Genomic DNA, 22,977 nt, shown 5'->3' with positions numbered 1-22,977 from the left:
TTGGCGACTCAAAAGTGTCTGTAGGTGTGAGTGAATGTGTGTCTTTGTCGCCCTGTGAAGGACTGGCGCCCCCTCCAGGGTGTGTTCCCGCCTTGCGCCCAATGATTCCAGGTAGTTCCTGGACCCACCGTGACCCTGAATTGGATAACGGTTACAGATAATGAATGAATGAATGATTGAAAACATTCCCAGTAAAGGTACTCTAAGAAGTTTTCATCACATGCTGTGGTGATCTCATTATCAAATTGCTAAGTAATGGTAAACATGCATGTCCTGTATTTAGGAAGATATCTGATTATTGAATGTGGACTCAGTACTTTCTCATGATCTAGTTACTGTCAGAGTTTGAGTTTCTGAAGTTATCAGATTAATGTGTGCTTGTAAACACACTCACTGAAAAAACGCACAGATAATCCAGTCCCAGCCTTGGCAGCCCATTAATCTAGACACTTCAGGGTTTCCCTGCTCTAATACAAACTGGCAAAACCCTTCTGTAGTGCTTGAAAAAATATACATTATTAGGACTCAAAGCTTTCATCTACAGCAGATTGTACTCACACTTGGTGCAGACGATTTTGGGTCTCTCCCAAGTGCCGTTGGGCCGGCAGCGGGCCGTGGGGATGTGTCTCTGGAAGAATCCATCAGCGCATTGGTAACGGACCACCGAGTGGATGTCGTAATGAGACCGTCTGCGACCCACCAGGTAAGCATTCTCCACAGCAGGAGGGGTTCCACACATCACTAATGCAGCGAGAGTGGACACAGAGGAATTGGACTCAATGACTACGCTAGGAATACAAGCCTGAGGTTATAAAAATTTAAGAGAGTAACAGGAAATGTGGTTATTGTTTTCTGTCACTGTGTGACATACTGTTATCTCCAGTAGTGGATAATGTTCTATGTGATTTACAGTCAGGACACGTAATAAAGTTTTTTGGGGGGTTCCTTAAAGGGGACGTATTATACCCCTTTTGTAAGTTAACGTATTTGACTGGTGTCTTAATGTTGAGGAGCGAGGAACAGAAACTCTGGATCTTAACCATTTGTTCTCTTACTTCTCCATTCTTGTTTTCTCCATATTTAATCAGTGCCCTTTTTTTTCCGGGCTGTTTGTGTTTGCTCTTACATCAATATAGGTCCTGCGCTGTGATTGGAGAGACTTAAATGAGGAGGCGGGTCAACTCTGAAGTAACTTATGAAGTCGGTACAGTCAACAGGACAATAAAAGAAGAACAGTTATGAGGTTGTCTGCTAATTTAATGTTACTTAGCTAGGAACACACACACAATAAGAGAGAGAGAGAGAGAGAGAGAGCGAGTGAGAGTGAGAGCGAGAGAGAGAGAGAGGGAGAGAGAGCGAGTGAGAGAGGGAGAGAGAGCGAGTGAGAGCGAGAGCGAGAGAGAGTGAGAGAGAGAGTAAGAGAGAGAGAGAGAGAGTGAGAGAGCAAGAGAGAGCGAGAGAGCGAGCGAGAGAGAGAGAGCGAGAGAGAGAGAAAGAGTGAGAGAGAGAGAGAGAAAGAAAGAGAGAGAGAGAGAGAGAGAGAGAGAGAGAGAGAGAGAAAGAGAGAGAGAGAGAGAGAGAGAGAGAGAAACATGGCATAAATGTAGACAAGTTGTTAGAGAAGCAGACTTAACACCTCACACACACACACTCCTCAGGGACAATGTCCCAGTGCTACGTGCTGGTGGCAGTCGTCCAGGGCCTCTATATCCTCCTGTCCGGCTCCAGTCATGATAACTAAAGTTTTACTGCTGGCCCACTAAAGCTTCAATGCCTTCAAGCCCCCCTCTCCGTCTTGGAGGCAGTAGACTGGACTGTAAATCCAGCCCCATTCTCCATTCTCAGGCACACAGGAGGTGTGTGTGAGAGAGAGAGAGAGAGAGAGAGAGAGAGAGAGAGAGAGCACCTAGGATACGCCACAAAAGACGACACGGTGGGACTAGAGTCTACAGCTTAGAGCTGAGACTGACAGCCCCTGAGCCCCTCAAGGAACGTGTGAATGCTTCCTCAGAGACTAGGCTAAGACTGAGGCTTCCCACTGCTGGAATCTCAATGAGGGAGGAAGAGAGAGTGCATACAACACTTAGCCGTGCTAGTTGGGACAGCGGAGCTCTGTGCACTACAGGGGGTCTGAGGCGTCACTTCAATAGCATGGATTTGAACACCACAGTCAGGTCTGAGAACTAGAGATTAATTGGGCCACATAGAAAATAGCCCCACAGAAACCTGACCTCCACCCACCTGAGACTGAAAGATGGCGCCTTATAGTTTCCATCTGTGACCCATTCCAGAGGGATACACTGGCACAATGGAAATCAACTTGGGTGGTTTTAATTTGATTTGGCACATACAGCTCTAAACCTGTCAGATTAACACAGACGGGTCCCTGTGTGTTAAATGCTTTAACCAATGAGCTGCTAGCGAGCAATCAGGGAGGTAACAGGAGGCTTGGTAACATTAAAAAGGTACATATTCAACCCCACTTTCACAATTTAAAACAGTTCTGGGCCTTAATGAAACATCTGTCACATGCTTTGGTCAAAATGGCACAAGGATCAAACACCACAGCCCCATTCTCCCCCTGTCTAAACAGCCCTATTCAGAGCAGCCGGTTTCAGTGCCTGTCCCTTTAAATGAGAATGAGCCACAGCTCAGTTCAGTGCGAGAGCCCATGTGTGAGGAGCGGAAGCTTGTATTGTTTGTTTTGCTCTTTGTTTGTTTAACCTTTTATTTGCACCTTTTTAACATAAGCACAGGTCTAGCTCTGTGATTGGAGAGTCTCAGACAAGGGGGCGGGGCAATTCGAAAGTCGTCTACATAAGAAGCAGGAAATAAAAGTAGAACGACTAGTTTTATCCTATGTTTCTGACTCAGGCAGCCCACAAAAAAAGATTGGGTGGGTATTTTTCATAGTGTGCATGTTGGAAGGCTCCAGATCCCTAAATTAATGTGCACACGCACTAAACAATCATTCATTTATTCATTGTCTATAAGCGCTTATCCCGGAGCCTACCTGGAATCACCAGGCGCAGGAACACACCCTGGAGGGGGCGCCAGTCCTTCACAGGGCGACACACACTCACACATTCACTCAGACCTACTGACATTTTGAGTCACCAATCCAAGCACTTAACAGGAGATTTATATTATAAAATGTACTGTTTAAAAATGATAAAATATTTTTTTAATATAAAGCCTTATCAGCTTCAAAAAAATGCTTGTTTGAAGTTTTTTAGTCTCAGTTTTACACAAAAACTTAATTTTTTGGACATCAATATTTGAGAAATAATGTCCAAACTACATCTGACACCAGGCCTTTTCAGGTTCAGATATCTCAGGGTGAACCATTCCACCTGGGCCTGGTTCCGCTCGGCTCTGGCTCCTCCCAGGCTCCACCTGACCTTGCTGTTACTTTGTTGCTGAACTTTTGAATGTTAGCAAGTCCCAGCAAAGACATTCTGTGCATTCCTCCTGCCACTGCCAGCATGTTTCCTGTATTACAAGATATTACAGGCTCCAGTGTCGCAGAGTCTGGGACTTGAGCTGTAGGCTGTAGGAACAGAAGTGCTTATATTTCTTGTTTTAAAAACTATAGCAAAACTGCTTCACCTTTGATCAGTGAGCAGAGAATAATCAAAACAGAGCCTACAGTGTGAGCTTCACAGCAGAGAAATATAAAAAAACAAAACAGCAATAAGCACCCGTTTTTTTGGCCTGTGTCTGCCATTGATTGACAGTCGACATGAAACTGAGATCTTCATGAAGCTGATGAAGTGTGCGGTGCGGTGAGGTGGGCAAAAACACGATCAATAACCACTTAAAACTGAAATCCGAGACCATTCACAGGGAAGCGTGTGTGCTTGCCTTTGATAATACGGTGATGTCAAGGCCATGTAAAATACTCCCAAACTTTCAAACCATAGGTAACTGCTGTTACAGTCAGTGGATTTCCAAATAAGAGAACGGCAAAGGGCCAGTCCCTATAAATCACAAAGACCTGTTTGTTCCAAATAAGCCCTGTTCCACCTGGAGGAACTTAATGGAACTCTTAAGAAGAAACTAGTTCAGCATCATTAGACCCTTCCAGCAAGTGCTGCGTTCAGAGCCGGACTTCCTCGATCTCACCTGTGCCCTTCTTGCAGATGTAGGGCAGGTTGTAGTTACAGGGAACATCGTTCCACTTGCCGTCCTCTCGAGAGATCATCACCACGCAGTCTTCCCCGCCAGCAAAGAAGTTATCCGGCTGGTTCTCCCGCCAGTTCTCATACACCTGTAACAGCACAGAGAATCTTCCACTGTGACTGGACAGACTCAGGAGAGGTGACACTCTGGACGGTCAGAGTAGCTTAACTGACCTCACGATCAGCAGAGACGTCGCTGTGGAGGATCTAGCCTTGCTCTGCGCATGCATGTCAGCTCCACTCACCACACAAGTCTGCATTTCTACAATTACACACCGTTGTTCATCTGTTGCCCTCTTCAATAATCAGGACCCCCACTGTGGCCACTAAAGAGCAAGTATAATTTGGGTGGTGGTCATTCTCAATGCAGTGACAGTGACGTAGTGGTGTTGTGTTAGTGTGTGTTGTTCTGGTACAAGTGGCTCAGACACAGCAGTACTGCTGGAGTTTTAAACACTCACTGTCCACTCTGTAAGACACACCCACTTCGTAGATGTTAAGTCAGAGACTGTAGCTGATTTGTCACGGCACAGTTTGTGTTGGTTGTTCACAGGATTCTCAGGTCAGCAGTGACATTCAGGGCTTTAGAAACTCTAGCAGCACTGCTGTGTCTGATCCACCTGTACCAGCACAACACACAGTAACACACCACCATCACGTCAGTATCGCTGCAGCACTGAGAATGACCCAACCCAAATAATAACTGCTGTGTGGTGGCACTGTGGAGGTCTAAACCACTGAAAAACATGGTGAAAGAGAGCAAACGTAGAACTACAAAGTGCTCTTGTATGGTCAGTGGAGCTGATAAAATGGACAATGAGGATATTGTAGTGTGTCTTTATTTCGGACAGCGTTTGACTCACTTCCCTGTCACTGAAGATGGATTTGTGTGTGTGTGTGTCTGTCATAGATCTTTCATTCAGCACTCACCAGGTCCATGTTGTCTGTCCACTGGAAGTCTTCCTCTACTGTTCGGTCATTCAGCCCGATCCACACGTTCTCATGGCCCAGACCTGACAGATGGACAGGGAAGCTTCAGTGTAGCTCACAGCTTCTCATGACGCACCAACACAGCGCCGAGCCTCATGACCACTGACATCCACACAGTGTGTATATCGGTCATGTTGTAATAAAAAATCTTTTCTATTCGCTTTATACATCATACTTTAACAGGACGGGACCTCAATATTATTTTAAGGTAGATAAGTCTAAATAGTAAAGCTTCACTTTAAAGGTGCGAAAGTTCATGACTGCAATGTGTTAATGTGTTTACAAAGCCCCAATGTCTCTAAACGGGTAAAAAATGTTGAAAAGCATGAACTGAAATAAAGATGTAGCTCTGTATCTGCTCCATACGTGTGTAATATTGACGTATTTTTGCTGTTTTGATCACTTAAGGTGGAAATGTCTCCAAACTCCAGAGGCCGTTAACTGCATTATCAAATGTGCTACAAAACTAAACAACTCCATTTACGAATGAGTTTCTGTGATCAATCAAACGGTGAATAAAAACATACACACAAGTTACATATCAGCCACGTACAAACAACGTATAAACATACTGTTCCACCTTAAAAAGACTCAGAGTTTCCCAACAATCGTAGACGTTGCCTTTAATACGTTCGATACTACTGCACTTAGACTCAAAGGAACATCAGCAGAGGTGTGGTCAGTAGTATTTCACTGACCGTTGAGGAAGTCCTGCTCCATAGTGGAGGTGACACTTGTGAGGTGACCGCTGTGCTCTCTGCAGTCCTTCTCTGCGTCCTCCCAGGTGTGTCGCCGTGGGAACAGCCTGTAACAGTGGCCATGAAATTTCTTCCAGCCGTGATCACAGCCCTCAGTATCTAGAGAGAGAGAGAGAGAGAAAGAGAGGAAGAGAGAAAGTGAGAAAGAGAGAGAAAGAAAGAGAGAGAGAGAGAAAGAGAGAGAGAGAGAGAAAGAGAGAGAGAGAGAGAGAGAGAGAGAGAGAGAAAGAGAGAGAGAGAGAAAGAGAGAGAGAGAGAGAGGGAGAGAGAAAGTGAGAAAGAGAGAGAAAGAGATAGAGAGAGTGAGAGAGAGAAAGAGAGAGAGAGAGAGAGAGAAAGAGAGGGAGAGAGAAAGTGAGAAAGAGAGAAAGAGATAGAGAGAGTGAGAGAGTGAGAGAGAGAGAGAGAGAGAGAGAGAGAGAAAGAGAGAGAGAGAGAAACATTAGGCATAACTGTTTTTCACAGGTTACGATTCTATCTATAATGTAGTACAAATTTCACAAATGCACTCTGAGTGGGAGAAGACTGCACTCCAGAGAAATGCAGTGGCGCAACCTTTATACTTCCCTAGCCGATGCTTTGCATTGAGAATGTTAACCTTAAACAAGTTGCATGTAAAACTGAACGTCTGAGTCCAAACTTAGTGCTTCTATCGATTCCAGAATACTGGCACAGGCATGCCAACCACTCCGAGACATGATGGATGCCCTTGACATTCAAAACTTTTCTAGCCACTCTTCAGCATTAACCTTTGGGGAGGTGGATTTAAAAGCACTGGGCACAATGCATTCTGGTGCACTGCAGTGTAATAAATATATTTTTTAAATTCCCCAAATTTCAGCACAAAAAGGATCAAAATCTTGCCTTGTTCACATTTTCTGTTACGAAAGACAGAACAGAACAGTTTTCGTAAAGCTGCATTTTTTTCTCAAACAAAAAAAGAACAGAACTTGTAATGATTACACTTTAAAGTAATCACTTTATTTAGTTTTTTTCCAGAAGTAGCTGCGGTTTTGTATGATTTACAGTGTTTATAATAGACCCTGAGTTTGGAAGCAAAAGACATGTACGTTAAAATATTCTCGTCTATAAAAGGGGGGCTGCAGAGTGAGTTTAAGAGCCATTGCTATAAGCAGTAACCCCATTGCTAATATTACTACAAAGTGGTTCTGAGAACATTATCAATCTCCAATAGAATCAGCCCTTAGAGCCAGATTTCGGAACATTTTTATCCGTGTTCTACTTAAAGCAATAAATCCAGCCATAAATGCGCTGACATTGATCAGCTGAGCGACTACACTAACACGATTAGCATTGACAAAAATGTTTTGGCCGTGTTCAGCACGCTTTGCAAACGTCATGTAATCAGTTTCCAGCCGTGGAGAGATTACAGTGTGATGAAATTTTTATATGAGTGAAATTTGATGTGTGTGTGTGTGTGTGTGTCCTGTCAGACTGTATCCCTGGTAGCTGCTTTCTGCTTCTCAGCAGATGAGTGGAGTGAGGGAGTGGCTATTAGAAGCGTGCATTCTACTAATTAATACCCCATCAGTACCAAGCCTTTAGAGAGATATCGGGAATTCAAATGCGGTTCAAATGCATAACTCCCTCTCTTTGGTCCCCGGTCCTCAGCGCACTTCAAAGGCTACACACTGCTAATTCACATCAGCTGACTCCCAGTGCACTTAAGTGTTTCCGATAACGTCGCCATTAGCTCAGAGAATGTTGCTGACATAAAAATGTGAAATATTGTCTGAGACATAAAGAGACCACATCCTCAGGAGGAAAAGAAATGTATGACTCAGAAAAAAATAAAAACCCACACCATATAACCATAGGACCATTCATTCATACATTCATTATCTGTAACCGCTTATCCAGTTCAGGGTCATGGTGGGTCCAGAGCCTACCTGGAATCATTGAGTGCAAGACAGGAATACACCCTGGAGGGGGCGCCAGTCCTTCACAGGGCAACACAGACGCACACACACATTCACTCACACACTCACACCTACAGACACTTTTGAGTCACCAATCCACCTACCAACGTGTCTTTTTGGATCGTGGGAGGAAACCGGAGCACCCGGAGGAAACCAACACAGACACAGGGAGAACACACCACACTCCTCACAGACAGTCACTCGGAAGAAACCCACGCAGATACAGGGAGAACACACCACACTCCTTACAGACAGTCACCCAGAGGAAACCCACGCGGACACAGGGAGAACACACCACCTCCTCACAGACTGTCACCCGGAGGAAACCCATGTAGACACAGGGAGAACACACCACACTCCTCACAGACAGTCACCCAGAGGAAACCCACGCAGACACAGGGAGAACACACCAAACTCCTCACAGACAGTCACCCGCAGGAAACCCACGCAGACACAGGGAGAATACACCACACTCCTCACATACAGTCAACCGGAGGAAACCCACGCAGACACAGGGAGAACACACCACACTTCTCACAGACAGTCACCCGGAGGAAACCCACGCAGACACAGGGAGAACACACCACACTCCTCACAGACAGTCACCCGGAGGAAACCAACGCAGACACAAGGAGAACACACCACACTCCTCACAGACAGTCACCTGGAGGAAACCCACGCAGACACAGGGAGAACACACCACACTCCTCACAGACAGTCACCCGGAGGAAACCAACGCAGACACAGGGAGAACACACCACACTCCACACAGACAGTCACCCGGAGGAAACCAACGCAGACACAAGGAGAACACACCACACTCCTCACAGACAGTCACCCGGAGGAAACCCACGCAGACACAGGGAGAACACACCACACTCCTCACAGACAGTCACCCGGAGGAAACCCACGCAGCCACAGGGAGAACACACCACACTCCTCACACACAGTCACCCGGAGGAAACCCACGCAGACACAGGGAGAACACACCACACTCCTCACAGACAGTCACCCGGAGGAAACCAACGCAGACACGGAGAACACACCACACTCCTCACACACAGTCACCCGGAGGAAACCCACGCAGACACAGGGAGAACACACCACACTCCTCACAGACAGTCACCCGGAGCGAGATTCAACCCCACAACCTCCAGGCCCCTGGAGCTGTGTGATTGCGACAGTACACTAGGACTAATTTAAGAAAATTAAATCTTTTTTTTTTAAATCAAACCTCAATCTTTGTTACCTACCAAAATCATTCCTCCGTGATTTAAAATTGCAGTGAATTGTAGGAGGGTCAAGGAAGGATACATCAGGGCAGTCCTCCAAATCTCTCAGAAACACTGCTGCTTTTCTCTGCTGTATACAGACTTTCACAAAACAGGCAAGAAACAGAGCCATCTAAGGCTGCAGCTTTGACTTCGCAACGCAGCTGCAGATAAAGCCAAAAGTGTCCTAGTTCTTCTGATTCGGAGTCGCAGGGAAAAATATTTTGATCACATTCATTAACGATATCTGAGCTAGGAGGCCTGCAGAAAGAGGTTAAGCAAATCTAATCTTCTGTTTTGGATTCTTCAAAGTGTCCTCGTTGCTTTGATGCAGCTTTAAATAGATCATTCTCTCAAGCAGCTTCACGAGGAGCAGTCTAGGGTAGGCTTTCCGACACGAAATGTGATTTGGAAATCTCGAAAAACCATTCACACAGGTGTCCGCATTTTTAACACTAGCCCAGTGCTACAGATACCACACCCTATGAACACATCTTTCATTTCTATAATAGCAGTTTATTAAGATCATAAAACTGAATATTATAAGACACTGTCCTTGTATCTGGTCCTCAAATCGCCTAAGAACTCTCAGACCGACTCATAAGTCCTCAGTATCGGCATTACATCATGCGCTTTGTCCCTGTGTCGCAGTAGCTGCATTATTAGAATTCATAAATCATCATTAGTGTGTGTGTGTGTGTGTGTGTGTCCGTCTTTGGTGTGAATGTGTGTATGGACCAAGAGGACGTGGAGAGACTGGATTGTGGCAGGAGTGTAAAGCTGCTGAGATTAATGGCAGTGTGGGCCGGGGGGAGTGGAGATGAATGTCACGCAGCAGTGCAACACACATGACCCTGAGGAGAGTTTCAGATTAATACTGCTCCAAAAATAAAAGCTCAAAATATACAGAAAGTTTGATAAGAATAAAGCAATAATGGGTTCTAGAACAGAGACTGGTCCTGAATCCTGATTGGCCGAGCCAACTTCAGTGTCATTAAACCCTTGATTTACGTCTATGACCACTTCAAAACAACTCAATTTTGTATTAATGCATTATTTTTTTCCATGAACCACTGAGCATAAATGATAGATGGGAGCAGATATGAGTGCGAATATGAAGTAAATGGCCTGAAACATGACTTAACATATCCTCCATAAGAACTGCTGCTGTTAGGCTTTGAACTGAATTTAAATACAGGGTGGGCCATTTATATTGATACACCTTAATAAAATGGTAATGGTTGGTGATATTAACTTCCTGTTTGTGGCACATTAGTATATGGGAGGGGGGAAACTTTTCAAGATGGGTGGAGACCATGGCGGCCATTTTGAAGTCGGCAATTTGGGATCCAACTTTTGCTTTTTCAATAGGAAGAGGGTCATGTGACACATCAAACTCATTGGGAATTTCACAAGAAAAACAATGATGTTTTAACATAACATTATTCTTTAATTAGTTATTTACAACTTTCTGACCACTTATAAAATGTGTTCAAAGTGCTGCCCATTGTGTTGGATTGTCAATGCAACCCTCTTCTCCCACTCTTCACACACTGATAGCAACACTGCAGGAGAAATGCTAGCACAAGCTTCCAGTATCCATAGTTTCAGGTGCTGCACATCTTGATGGTATGGTGTGGTATATGTGGTACAAAGATAGTGTGGCCATTCTTCATCAATGGAAACGTCAAGGCCACAGGATATGCGAAATTGCTACATGATGATGTGTTTTCCTCTTCATGCACTGAAGCTGGCACTGAAGCTTGTAAATAACTCATTAAAGAATAATTTTACGTTAAAACCAAGCACACCATAGTTTTTCTTGTGAAATTCCCAATAAGTTTGATGTGTCTCATGACCATCTTCCCATTGAAAAAACAAAAGTTGGATCCAAAATGGCTGACTTCAAAATGGCCACCATGGTCACTACCCATCTTGAAAAGTCCCCCCCCCCCCCATATACTAATGTGACACAAACAGGAAGTTAATATCACCAACCATTCCCATTTTATTAAGGTGTATCCATATAAATGGCCCACCCTGTATGAATAATCTGTATATTCCCATGTACCACACAAATATTACAAACTGAGTGATTACGCTATTAATCTAAAGTATTATTTATATATGTTTTATAATTACATATTTAAATTATTTTTAATACATTGTTCTATTTTTTTAAACTTCTTGTAATTCTTATCTAATTCTGTTGTTTCTTGTATTTTACTGTATTTTTCTCTCTCATTGTTTAAAAACTATAAAGTTACACTGGGTTTAAGTAAGGCTCTTAATTAATAGCAAAATATATATTTTTTTATATTTTCCGAATTTCAATTATAATTACTGTGGATTCCGCTGTTCAGTGTTCAGTGCACAGTTAGTGCCAATCCCTAGCCCTGGTGGAATGGGAAGGCTGCAGCGAGTTGTGTCTCAGACACACTGCTCTGGGGCCATGGGGGCCTGGATTTGAGAATGAGAGTTTCTTCTTGGCTGTTGTGGGTCCAGCACCTACCCGGAATCATTGGTCACCAGGCAGGAACACACCCTAGACAAGGCCCCAGTCCATCACTGGGCATTACATACTCACACATTCACTCACACACTTTTGCACAGCCAGTACACCCAAAAACGTGTTTTCGGATTATGGCAGGACCAGAGGACACCCACACAGACACAGGGAGAACACACTAAACTCCTTAGAGACAGTCACCTGAAGTAAGCTCTGAACCCAGAGATCCTGGAGCTGTGTGGCAGTGTCAGTAACTGCAGTGCCTTGTCCTATACACCCTTATACATAAGTCAATTCAGCAACATTAAGTTGCACCCACTGCACTACAGAATGTGATCTCTTATGAATTGGTTTAACCAAAATGCTCCAGAGAACCTGCCTGGAAGCCGAAGATCATCACACCCAATGCCAATCATGGGCTGGACGGGTTTCAAAATGTAGTGCAATGCCTTCCTAGAAAAGGCAAATCTGTTAGTGCAGCAAACCTTGCAAGGACCATTTTCTAGATTTTTATAACAACACTGTAACTGTAAGAAGGAGGAGAGCACGACAGATAGCACTAACAGAGATGTCCTGGGAGAGAGGATGTGTGACGCAGGTGTTTAGGCTATCTGTGTATTTGTGTACGTCTGACATCTCCCCGATGCTCTGCTGGTGGTGTCTGGAATTCTAAAGAAGCCAAAGGCTCATTATGCAGAAGCGGCTGACACTTTACACTGAGCTCTGTGCCCCGTGTTGAGGATGAATTCCTCCGCTGCGGTAATCCCTCTGTGCTGGAATCCATTACCTTTCTCACACATGTCTCCGCTGTAGCTTGGCAGGCACAAGCAGACGAAGGAGTCCACTTTGTCAATGCAGGTCCCTCCATTCTCACACGGGTTCGACAGGCAGTCGTCAACATCTGGAATAAACAAAACACATAGGCTGGTGTTAGCAAGTGTTTGCTTTATTCAGTGCAGGTCTAAAGGGACTGACTTAAGATATTCTATGTTAATCACTTCAGCTAAAGGTACACCCGCTGTACACACAGATGTATGACATGAAACAAAATGCTCTGGAACAGCTTCACATGAGCCTAAGGTCACTAAGCCCACTGCCAGCTCTTAGAGGGATAAAAAGCCCCTCTGGCCTTTGGCTATGGCACAGAGGAACCATGTTCTCTGGAGTGATGGAGCACCATTCAATACCTTAGGAGTGGTATTTTCAATCCACAACAACAAATCCCCCATCAGGACCTGACCTTACTAATGTTCTCATGGCTAAATGCCATCAAATCCTCACTTGCGTGTTCCAAAATCTGGTCTAAGCTGTGCCAGAAGGGCAGAGGGTGATCCGGTAGCATATCCAGCTGATGTTTCATTTCAGAAGGAAAATGGATTGAGGAGGTGTCCAAAAGTGTTATAAAAGACGTAAAGCATAGTGCAGATGTTTTGGAAACCTGAGAAAATGAGATATTAGAAAAGCTATTTGAATAAAAACAAATATTATTATTATTAAATCAAGCAGTGATATTCTGTGTGTGAATGTATTGGTTTAAATCTTTCTCCAAGGCAGTCCTGTAGTGTTTGAGGTTGTCATGCAACACCTACATTTAAAAGATAATAAATACGTCATTACGTTAAAGCAAGCGTGCTGTGGATTTAAATCCATCTGTTCACAATCTATTTTTTTTTTACTGTAATTATGTTTTTGCATTTATTATAATTACATATAATTGTGTATATAATTCATGAAAATTATATAAATGTTATTAATTACTGTATACATTTATGAGTCAAAACAAACAATTTGTAATTATTTGCCAGTGTGTCAGGTTCAATAATTACCATAATTTTTGCTAATACCTGATATATCAGTACAAACTCTGTTAATACCTAAAATACTTTATAATTCATGCATAAACCTTTAATCCAAACAGCAAGAAAGAAAGAACACTGTTCTCACCGAGAGATTAGTGTGAAAACACACAGATGAAGACGCATGTTGCGAGAAAAAAAAAAAAAGTGTGATAGCATGCTTTGTCGTTGTTATTGGCATTTTAGCCTTAAGATCCATTTTAATTAAACTGGTAGCTGGAGCGAACACCTGCGCTGGGCTCTGCACGGTTTGAGTAGGTAGATTAAACATTTCCCAGTATAGTTCCAAGGCAATTATGGAGTCTCTCTCTTCCTCTCTCACCCCTGCATGAAAATGTAGCATAATAGACTTCTCTAAGCGTGTTTAAACTGTCCTAGTGTTTTGCCTGAAGACACTTTAATTATATAGCGAGCTGCCGAGAATGCCAACATGGAAAAGGCCGGAACGCAGGAATAGTCGTTTAGTTACACTTCACATGTTAGCGTCTCACTCCTGTGTGGAATCGGTTGAGGTGATAAGGTATAATAGCTGCAAGAATGCCTTGTTACATCCTAAACATCTCATTATCTTGGCTTATTCAGTTAGGGATAAAAATAAAATTATACCGCTTTTGTAAGAACACAACACTGGATACAAATAGCAGTCGTTAAAAGACCCTTTTTTAAGAATCTGCTCTGTTCGATTTAGTGTGTAAACAGTTTGTAAACATTGTTTAGAGCTCATGACCTACTATTAAATTCTGTATACTGTAGAGTATAAGTATAATCTGGTTTATTTTCTTATAAACCTTATTATTTAAGGTTATTCATAAGTAGATTGCTCCCTTTGCAACAGTAACAGCTTTTGTTATTCTGGAAATAATTTACACAAGATGTTGGAACACTGCCGAGAGGATTTGATGGCGTTAAAGGGCCACTAGGTAAGGTAAACCTTTTTTACCTTACATTTCTACAGTTGCAGAGCGTACTTCACATTTACAGCACTGCCCTGAAATCAAAGCAAGGGATAGCAGCAGCTGGTGGTATCCTACCTTCCTCCAAAAGTGACATAGTGAAGTTTCTGTAGTGCTGAACCTGGAATAGCAATGACAGAGGCCCAGTTCTCCCTATTACAGCTCAGTAAAGCTACGATTTTAAAGTAAAACTACTACCTAGTTTTCCTTTAAGCCACAGGGGCTCTAATGAGATCTGTTCTATTCATAAACGCCACTCCAGCTCATCTCATTTGGTGTCACGCCGGTGTGCAATCATGTGTACCTGCTCCATACCATCCCATTTTGTTTCATGATATTCAGGCTCATACCATAATAACAGTTAAGAAACAAAACATTGTGCAGCCCTGCTACATTTCAACGGTGGGATTGGGCCTATGGCGACTCACTGCTGTAATGCTGTAGTCTGTTTCATACCGTCAGAACGTCCTGGAGGATGTTTACGAGTCCACTCAAGTCCACAGGTTTATCACAGTGCTCTTTGGCAAAAAGAAAACACCACCTACCCAGAAGCTCAAAAAAAAAACCAGGCAGATTTACAGCCACTCCTGGTTTGCTGCCAGTCACAGCCAGAGAGCAGCATGGTTTCAAAACCCAGGCAAATGGTGCTCTCAGAGTTTATGAGAAATGCACTGAGAGCAATGGATTTTGCCACTAAACCTGAAGGTGATATTTCCACTAGTAGATAAGCTTCTGAAAGAGGTCTTGGAGTTATGTGATTCTGAGTGCAAGCGTTTTGCCGCCATATTTCTTTTCACTCTGGAAACTACATAAACGGGGTCAGGAGTAAATATTAGAGTATTTATAGGAATAGAACCTTTAAAGTCTTACAGGATAAATCCGACATATAAACCAAAAGAAGCAAAGACACACTGTCACTACCATGAGGCACTGAATAGTGCAAGTCCTTGTGGAGCATTTACTAAATGTGAGTGAGTAACAAGTCATGAGGTGATTCGTGTTTACAATGAGTACAATAATGGTACACTACAGTGGTATGAAAATACCTGATTTTCTGTTATATTTCAGTTGAGAAATGTGTATGAAAAGTAATTCGCTTTCAAAAAGTAGACTTTGAAGGTCATTAGAGGATCATCTTGAAGAATGTGAAGATATCAAGAAGTCATTACTGAGATGCTGAGAAAAGGAAATGGATAAAAGGAAAAAAAAATGTTTGAGACAAGAAATGCGTTTCTGAGAACTGATGTGTCTACATTTGTAACTAGTATTACACAGACATTGAGAAGAAGAAATGAGATCCCATGACATTACCCCAAAAAAATGGCAGGGGTGGGTTGTTTTTTTTTAAACAAAATTATTAACAACAGCAAATCTCTCTGAGAATTAAGACAAGAGAAATAATTAATACTGAATGGACCCGCGCTATTTTTCCTCACTGTTGATAATTTTAACCAGCATTTAAGATCAAATGGCTCAACTGAAGTTTCTGATAGTGGCTCAGTGATATCTTAAAGTCCCTTATCTTCTTGCTGAAGCAGCAAGTTGTGCCTCTGTCATCTCGTGTTGCTGGTCTTAGCAGTTCTCAAAGGTCTAGTAAAAGCTGAAATGTGAAATTTGCTGAAGCACCAGTGTAAAAAGAGCTGGGATTGAGAAAGGTAGTCTTCACTGTCCATCTCTGTCCACTGGACCAGTCACTTTATATTAGCCAGACGTGCTGTGGATTATCAGCTTTCTCGTGCGATAGCACCACTATCGATTAGCACTTCAAATACACTGTTCCTCTGTAACATTTCCACCCGTGCAGGAAGAGATTAGAGGCAGGTAATATTTGCCTAATAGAACGCCCTCATTGTTGGAATTAGGCTGTCAAACCTATGTGAACAGCATGGCGAAATATTTACTGAAGCAAGCAAGACTGTCAGGTCGCATTAGGAGCTCAAGACAGCGGTAATCACATTCTGCCCAGGACTCTGAGGCTCAGCACTCACACATAGACACAGCTCCAAAACAAATACACTCAAAATTTTCTTCGATATAAAGATTATTTCCACACTTCAGTGTCTCCAGGGCGCCAAGCGACGTCCAGCTGTGTACTACCTCCAGCCAACACTTAAAATGACTCAAAACCAACTTAAAAATGACACAAAAAAACAGCCCGGCTGAGCTGCGATCCACTCCACCGTCTGAGGTCGCCTCCTGAGGCCTCCTCCCGAGGGGTTCGGCCGATTTCAGCAGCAGACATGAATCCATAATTGAGCCCGTTCCTACCTGACTCACATTCTAATTCCCCAAGTCAAGGAGCGGTGAGGATCTGTCGTAAGCACTATTAAGCGCTATTGGGGCTGGATTAGTTTTACCAAGGGAAGCCTGAAAATGTCATTTGTAAGGGATTTTACTGGCCCCACTTTATCTGTGTAATGGTGCATTTAGAGTTTTCTTATAAAGTTTGCAAATCGTAAAAACTTCACCGAAAATTCCAAGTCTCACTTCCAAAAACATTCACGGAAGGTGACAACGGGGTAAGCTGGAAAACAATAAAGCAGTGATAAATATGGCTCTACAACCAACGGATGTTGTGTTGCGTATGGTTTGTAAATTGTAATAACATTAAAGGGAACAACCTCCTCGTCTGAGACTCTTCAGTCACGATGCTGGACCCACATTTATTTGAGAGCTCAAAGATGAGGTTAAAACACAATGAGCACAGAGTAATACAATAACTGATTTAAAATGGAGAAGAAAGAACCAAACAAAATGGCTGAAATCCAGAGCTTCAGCTCCTCGCTCCTGGGCTCTCACTCATTCTCTTTTAAAGGAAAAGGCACTGAATCTGGCCTCTCTGAACGAGGCTCTACTGCGTAGCTTTGTCCTTGTGGTATTTTGACCAAAGTATGTCACAGATGTTTTGTAAGACCCTAGAACCGTGTTCACTTGTGGAAAAGAGGTGTATGATGTCCCCATTAACCCTACTTCATTTAAATGTGTAAATAAGTTACCCCAAACAAAGAAATGATAACAATGGGTTGGCATGACAATGGTGCAATTTCACATGGAAACAAATAACTGCTATAGAATGATGAGAGTGACTACATCAAATAAAGTCATGTCTAAAACTGTTGACATGACTAATCAGTTGAAAACCTGCTGCTTACGGTCAAATGTGTACAAAAATATGGCCATTTTGAGACAATTACTGGAGACAGAAAGAATGAAAAGATCACATGCATGTGGTTCTAAACCGACAGACTACAGTAACAACAGCAGGTTCTGTTATTGCTCTGCCATCAGGAAGCTCCACATTCAGCAAATAACTGAGGGCCATTCATTATCACAGTCAGACTGTAAACACTAAAAACACTGCAGAATCAAACAGGATTATCATCACAGATCTCACTGGCACACAACTTCTCCTACCTCTAGTTAAACCTAATCCAGCTTAAACGTGGTGTTAAAACTGTGATCTTGGCTGGGATTCATGACTGAGCTCAGCTATGTCTGGGCATGTGGGGGGTGCACAATGTCAGGATTACTGCCACACAGGGAAGCCTTCAACAGCAAAGAGCCATTTACCACCTGCTCCTGTCAAAACACTGCTGTCTAAGGAGCACATCCCAGTTCTTGAGACTCGGGTTCAAGACGATTATGCAGGAAGAAGGATTTTGGGAAAGCACTTTGTCTCTCCCTTGTGCACAACTCTACACACATCAAATTCTCATCTTGTAGAATGAATGCTGTCACGTCACGTTTAATGAACGAAAACACGTTCAAATGAATCTCCAGAACAAGCAGGTCATTAACCATCTGCACCAGGCTGCAACACGCCTTTGGTGAGCAAGGTAAAGTCTGTCATTTTAAGTGATAATCTAATTTTTACAGTTTTCATATTACTCCCAAATGTAGTCAGTCAACCAGGTCATGTTTGGTATCCAAGGTTAGCTTCTTTAGTTTTGCACGAATGTTGATACACACAATGCGGACAGTTCTTTGTGCACAGGAATGAGATACTCAGGAGTAGCTGCACATGAGCTCAAGGTCACCATGACCAATGCCAGGTGTCTGGCACTGGGTTGTGGAGAAGTCAACATGTGTTTCTGTGTGAAAAAGCTCTGACCAGTAGTAGGATAGTGTGGAGTCAGGATTTACATCCAGAACTAATCATTTAACATCATTACCTGACCTCAGTAATGAGCCTGTGGCTAAATGCAGTAAAACCCTCACAGAAATATTCCAACAAGGCCTGACCAAAGTGTAGTATTAGTGCCATTCAAATGAAAGGAAATAGCCTTAGTGCAAAAAAAAAAAAACACTGTTGTGTTTAAATTGGCTTCCTACTCACTATTCACTACATTACTCACTATGTAGTGCACTATTATAGGGGAATTCATTTCTGTAGTGTGGTGAATGATTTCAGACACTACCTCACGTGGGTAATGTTGTGTTATATTTGAACTCAGATGTCGGAATTTCCAATACTACTCCTCTTATACACTGTTGAATTGGGCAGCCATCTTGAATTCTGAATTCAGTGTTAATGAGGTTTCCCAAAGTGAGGAATTTAAACTTAAACACCAGCACACGTCTAATTTCCTACTAGGAAATTTGGAAGAGCCTTTCCAACCCTGAGTTCAAAATCCAAGATGGCTGCCTGCACATGAATAGTGTGTAAAAGCAGTAGAATTATGCAGTTTATTAGAGCTTCTATTTATTTGTGTCACATTAAATCAGTTGTACACACAGTACTGACCAACTGCTATGTGAATGTGTTGCCATTACACATTGGATGTGTAAAATATCGCATAGTACACTTTTGGTATTGATAACAATGCTAACTAGGGATAAGCTAACAATAAAAATCTAGGGTGTGGAGTTTCTGAATTTTTAACGGGATCTTTGTCATCTCAAGTGTAATGTCATTTCCCGCTCTGACATCAAACCTTTGAGGTAAAAGGAGTGTATTATGGGTATCCACTATCCACTGGGGTACATTGGTTGTACACTACACTGTGGGATTGTGGGAAGTTTTTGGACACCATTACAAAATGGCGGAACCCCAAAATACTGCAAATTTATTGAATAGTGGACAGCATCTAACTTTCTTCTGGGGCATTGTCAGTGATGCAAAGGCTCCTGGGAAAGTGGGTGTGTCTCTGTATACAGCTGAGAGTACCTCTCTTTTTCTGGGCACTGCCGTAACAAATCAGAGTGGCATAAAAACCTAACGAGGAAAGCTGTCACAACACCTCAAACTTGCAGAAGCCCAGAGACTGGCTTTCTCAGCGTCGTGTTGGACTCCAAAGCAGGCTGTCAACAGTGCGGATCCTCTCTGTGCCATGAGCTGCTCAAAACAGAGCATACATGCTGATGGCTTCGCAACGTGCCGTCTCAGCCCTGTCAATCTGCCCCAGAGACTGCTGGGAAATTTTCATGGGGGGTATATACGCCTGTGCGGCTGAGCTGTGGCTCATGCTCCAGAGAGTGTGAGGCACCCTGCCAAGCACATCAGTGGAGTAGAGAACCTGTCACCACATGGCAAGGTCTTTTCCTCAGGAGAAAAACTGGTAACACTTTCTATGAATTCTGTATTTATTAAGCTTTATGAATCTGTTTTATGCAGAGTACCTTAGAGGTTTTGTAGGCTCCTGTGGAGTCTAGCCCAAGGACTCTTATTACTGTACAGTAATGAGCTTGTCTGAGTGGTGAACCAAACCCTAGAGAAGAAAATTAAACGTTCAATGTATAAGCACAATAATGTGGGGATCTGGAGCCAACCAACCCACAGACAGTGAAACAAATCACATTACTTTGATCTGACTTTGTGCTAAATATTATGTAGAGTGCAGGCACTTCAGAACTGCCCCGCCTCCTTGTCTGAATCTCTCCAATCACAGCACTGGGCATGTGTATACTTGAGAGCGCAAAGACGAGGCTAAACAGCACAGAACCAACACAACAAGTGTGGAAAAATGAAAATACTGATTAAAAATGGAGAAAACAACAGCTAAAAGAGCTCAGTTTTTTTAGCTTCTGCTTCTTGACACTGGAATCTTGTGCTGAACTGATGTGTGGTTCATTCTCACCGAAACTGGCCATTCTGAACAAGGTTGTTCATTCAACGGGAGAATGCTGCTGTGGTGTTTGATCCTTGTGGTATTTTGACTAAAAAACATATCACAGACCTTTCAGTAAGACACTAGAACTTGTAGAATTCGTCCCCTTTCAGCAGGTAGAGTTACATGCATAACACTTTATAAACAAGTTTATATGACTCGCTTACATATTTATGATTGTTACAGCTGGTTTATAGAGTTCCCCTCACCTTATTGTTCCCATAATATAATTAATACACATTAGGAAACCTGTCATTATACTCGATATAAGCTTACGACAGGCAATGTAATAATGTGTTATGTATGCCATTTAACACCTTATAAGAGTGCTATGAGTACAGGGTTGATAGGAAGCCTTACCGAAGTGCTTTTGGAGTTCAGAGAACTCAGAGCAACCCTCTCCATACATGGTCTCATAAAAGCTTAACAGCTACTTTTACAGCAATGCTGCACTTGAATTTAACAACTCACAAATGTAATGCATCAGGTTGTGATATGGAATAAGCACCAGCCTGGTCATAAAGCCAAACTGCTTTTGCTGCACTTTCCCGGTGGCCATGGCTGATTTAATACTCGTCCAATGACAAGAGGATGGATGCTACCTCCATCCCACAAAAGCAACAGTCATTTCTCTACTGTGGTTCAGCTTAAAGGGGAAGTTCACCTTTGTTCCCATTTAAAGTTTTCTTAAACACATATTGGGTGAATTTTAGGCATCTTGGTTTTTATATAATTTGCTTCAAAGTTAATTTGTGTAAACGAATAAGCCACTTCTCACTCACACTGAGCTCCATTCTATTCAGCATCCATGTCACACACTGTACGCACACCCCTCAGCTGATGTAGACACAAATTATCCTTGCAATAGCTTCATTGCTTTATTTATTGTTAATGAAAAGGCATTCTAGGAGGCTAAAGTGCCATTTTGCACGCTTTACTCATACAAATATATATCTTTTAATAGGAGATTGATCTATTGACCTAGATGTCATAAGTTGCACAGCCAATCAGAACAAAGATAATTTGCATATGTTCGTCTTTAGCAACATAAACATTTAAACGTTTATACACAAGACGTGTAGTAACTACAGTGCTTACCACTTCAACATCAATGAGCAGGCTAAACTGCTGTAGGCTGAATACGGAGCTGTGTGGAAATGTGTTAATACTTGTGACATCATAACCATGGTGAATTCAAAGTGGGCTCTTGTGCAGCTTGGTTTATATATTTAATAAACGGACTGTGAAATGAATTATTTATTCCTAAAAATGTAATAGCAATTACATCAGACTTGGAAAAAAAAATCAACATTTGATGACGATAGGTCTCTTTACCTGCTACAGGGCTCTGGCAGAACAAACAGCCAGGGGCAAGGCCACAGGGTTCCAGACAGCTGAGCTCAAAGGTGGACAGTGAGACTACATGACCAGAGATGGCTAAAATGACATACGTTTGCTGTAAAGTCTTAGTGCACCCAGTTTTATTTTCACAGATCGGATTAAACTGAGGTTATATTTCCAGTGACTTCTACTTCACAGTGTTTCGCCAAACTGCCATTTGTATGACGTCACAAAACATTGGAATACATTTCTGCATATTAACTTATCATTACACTAATGATTTACCAAACCAGACTTAAACTAGTTCCCATAGAGCAACCTCTCAAACTTTATCCAAGCTGAAATAGTCTAAGCATTCCGGAGAATTCCAGCACATCGTTTCTGTGTCTAACAAGCTGTGTATGACATATTTATCATCTGTTTGTCAGAAGGAGAGGACGACGTAGGCGTGGGTCACTCAAGACGCTTGTGCAGAGAGTGTCAAGGTCATTTTCTATTCCCTCAGCCTCACCACGCACTTTTGCACCTCATGAATATTTGATCCATTTCATACATTATGCAAACAGGTCCGCGCTCAGAGAGACTGCGCAGCTGCTGCACATCCACGAGTACCACGCAGTCTTTCCTGTCTCCTGCTTGGGACGACAACACTGTCATGCTGAGGACTGCTCTAATCAAATTAATGCAGATTTGCAAACAAGGGTCCTGCAATGCTTTTACTGGTGCAGTTTGTTAAATGTGAGTGAGTGAGTTAAAGAGTGAGGGAATGACCACACAGTTAGAACTAAACACAGAACTCATCCAAGACTAAGAACTTTCTGAGTTATCTATATTATCTGAGCCAGGAATGTCTCATCTATTTATTCATTCATTCATTATCTGTAACCCTTATCCAGTTCAGGGTCACGGTGGGTCCAGAGCCTACCTGGAATCATTGGGCGCAAGGCGGGAATACACCCTGGAGGGGGCGCCAGTCCTTCACAGGGCAACACACACACACACACATTCACTCACACACTCACACCTATGGACACTTTTGAGTCGCCAATCCACCTACCAACGTGTGTTTTT

General features: G+C 42.7%; 1 protein-coding gene across 1 annotated transcript in view; it reads right to left on the bottom strand.

The window, feature by feature from the left end:
* ncana (neurocan a) overlaps positions 1 to 22,977 on the bottom strand; it is a 102,470-nt gene that overhangs the window by 1,222 nt on the left and 78,271 nt on the right. The window contains exons 10-14 of the mRNA XM_066652502.1: positions 12,437 to 12,550; positions 5,870 to 6,028; positions 5,112 to 5,194; positions 4,126 to 4,270; positions 559 to 741 (exon numbers count right to left, since the gene is read on the bottom strand). Coding sequence (XP_066508599.1) covers positions 559 to 741; positions 4,126 to 4,270; positions 5,112 to 5,194; positions 5,870 to 6,028; positions 12,437 to 12,550 — 684 coding nt within the window. The remainder of the gene's footprint in view (positions 1 to 558; positions 742 to 4,125; positions 4,271 to 5,111; positions 5,195 to 5,869; positions 6,029 to 12,436; positions 12,551 to 22,977) is intronic.

The sequence above is a fragment of the Hoplias malabaricus genome, chromosome X1 (assembly GCF_029633855.1).
Source record: "Hoplias malabaricus isolate fHopMal1 chromosome X1, fHopMal1.hap1, whole genome shotgun sequence".
Lineage (NCBI taxonomy): Eukaryota > Metazoa > Chordata > Actinopteri > Characiformes > Erythrinidae > Hoplias > Hoplias malabaricus.
The sequence above is the reverse complement of the archived record's forward strand: the minus strand, read 5'-3'. Positions and strand labels throughout refer to the sequence as shown.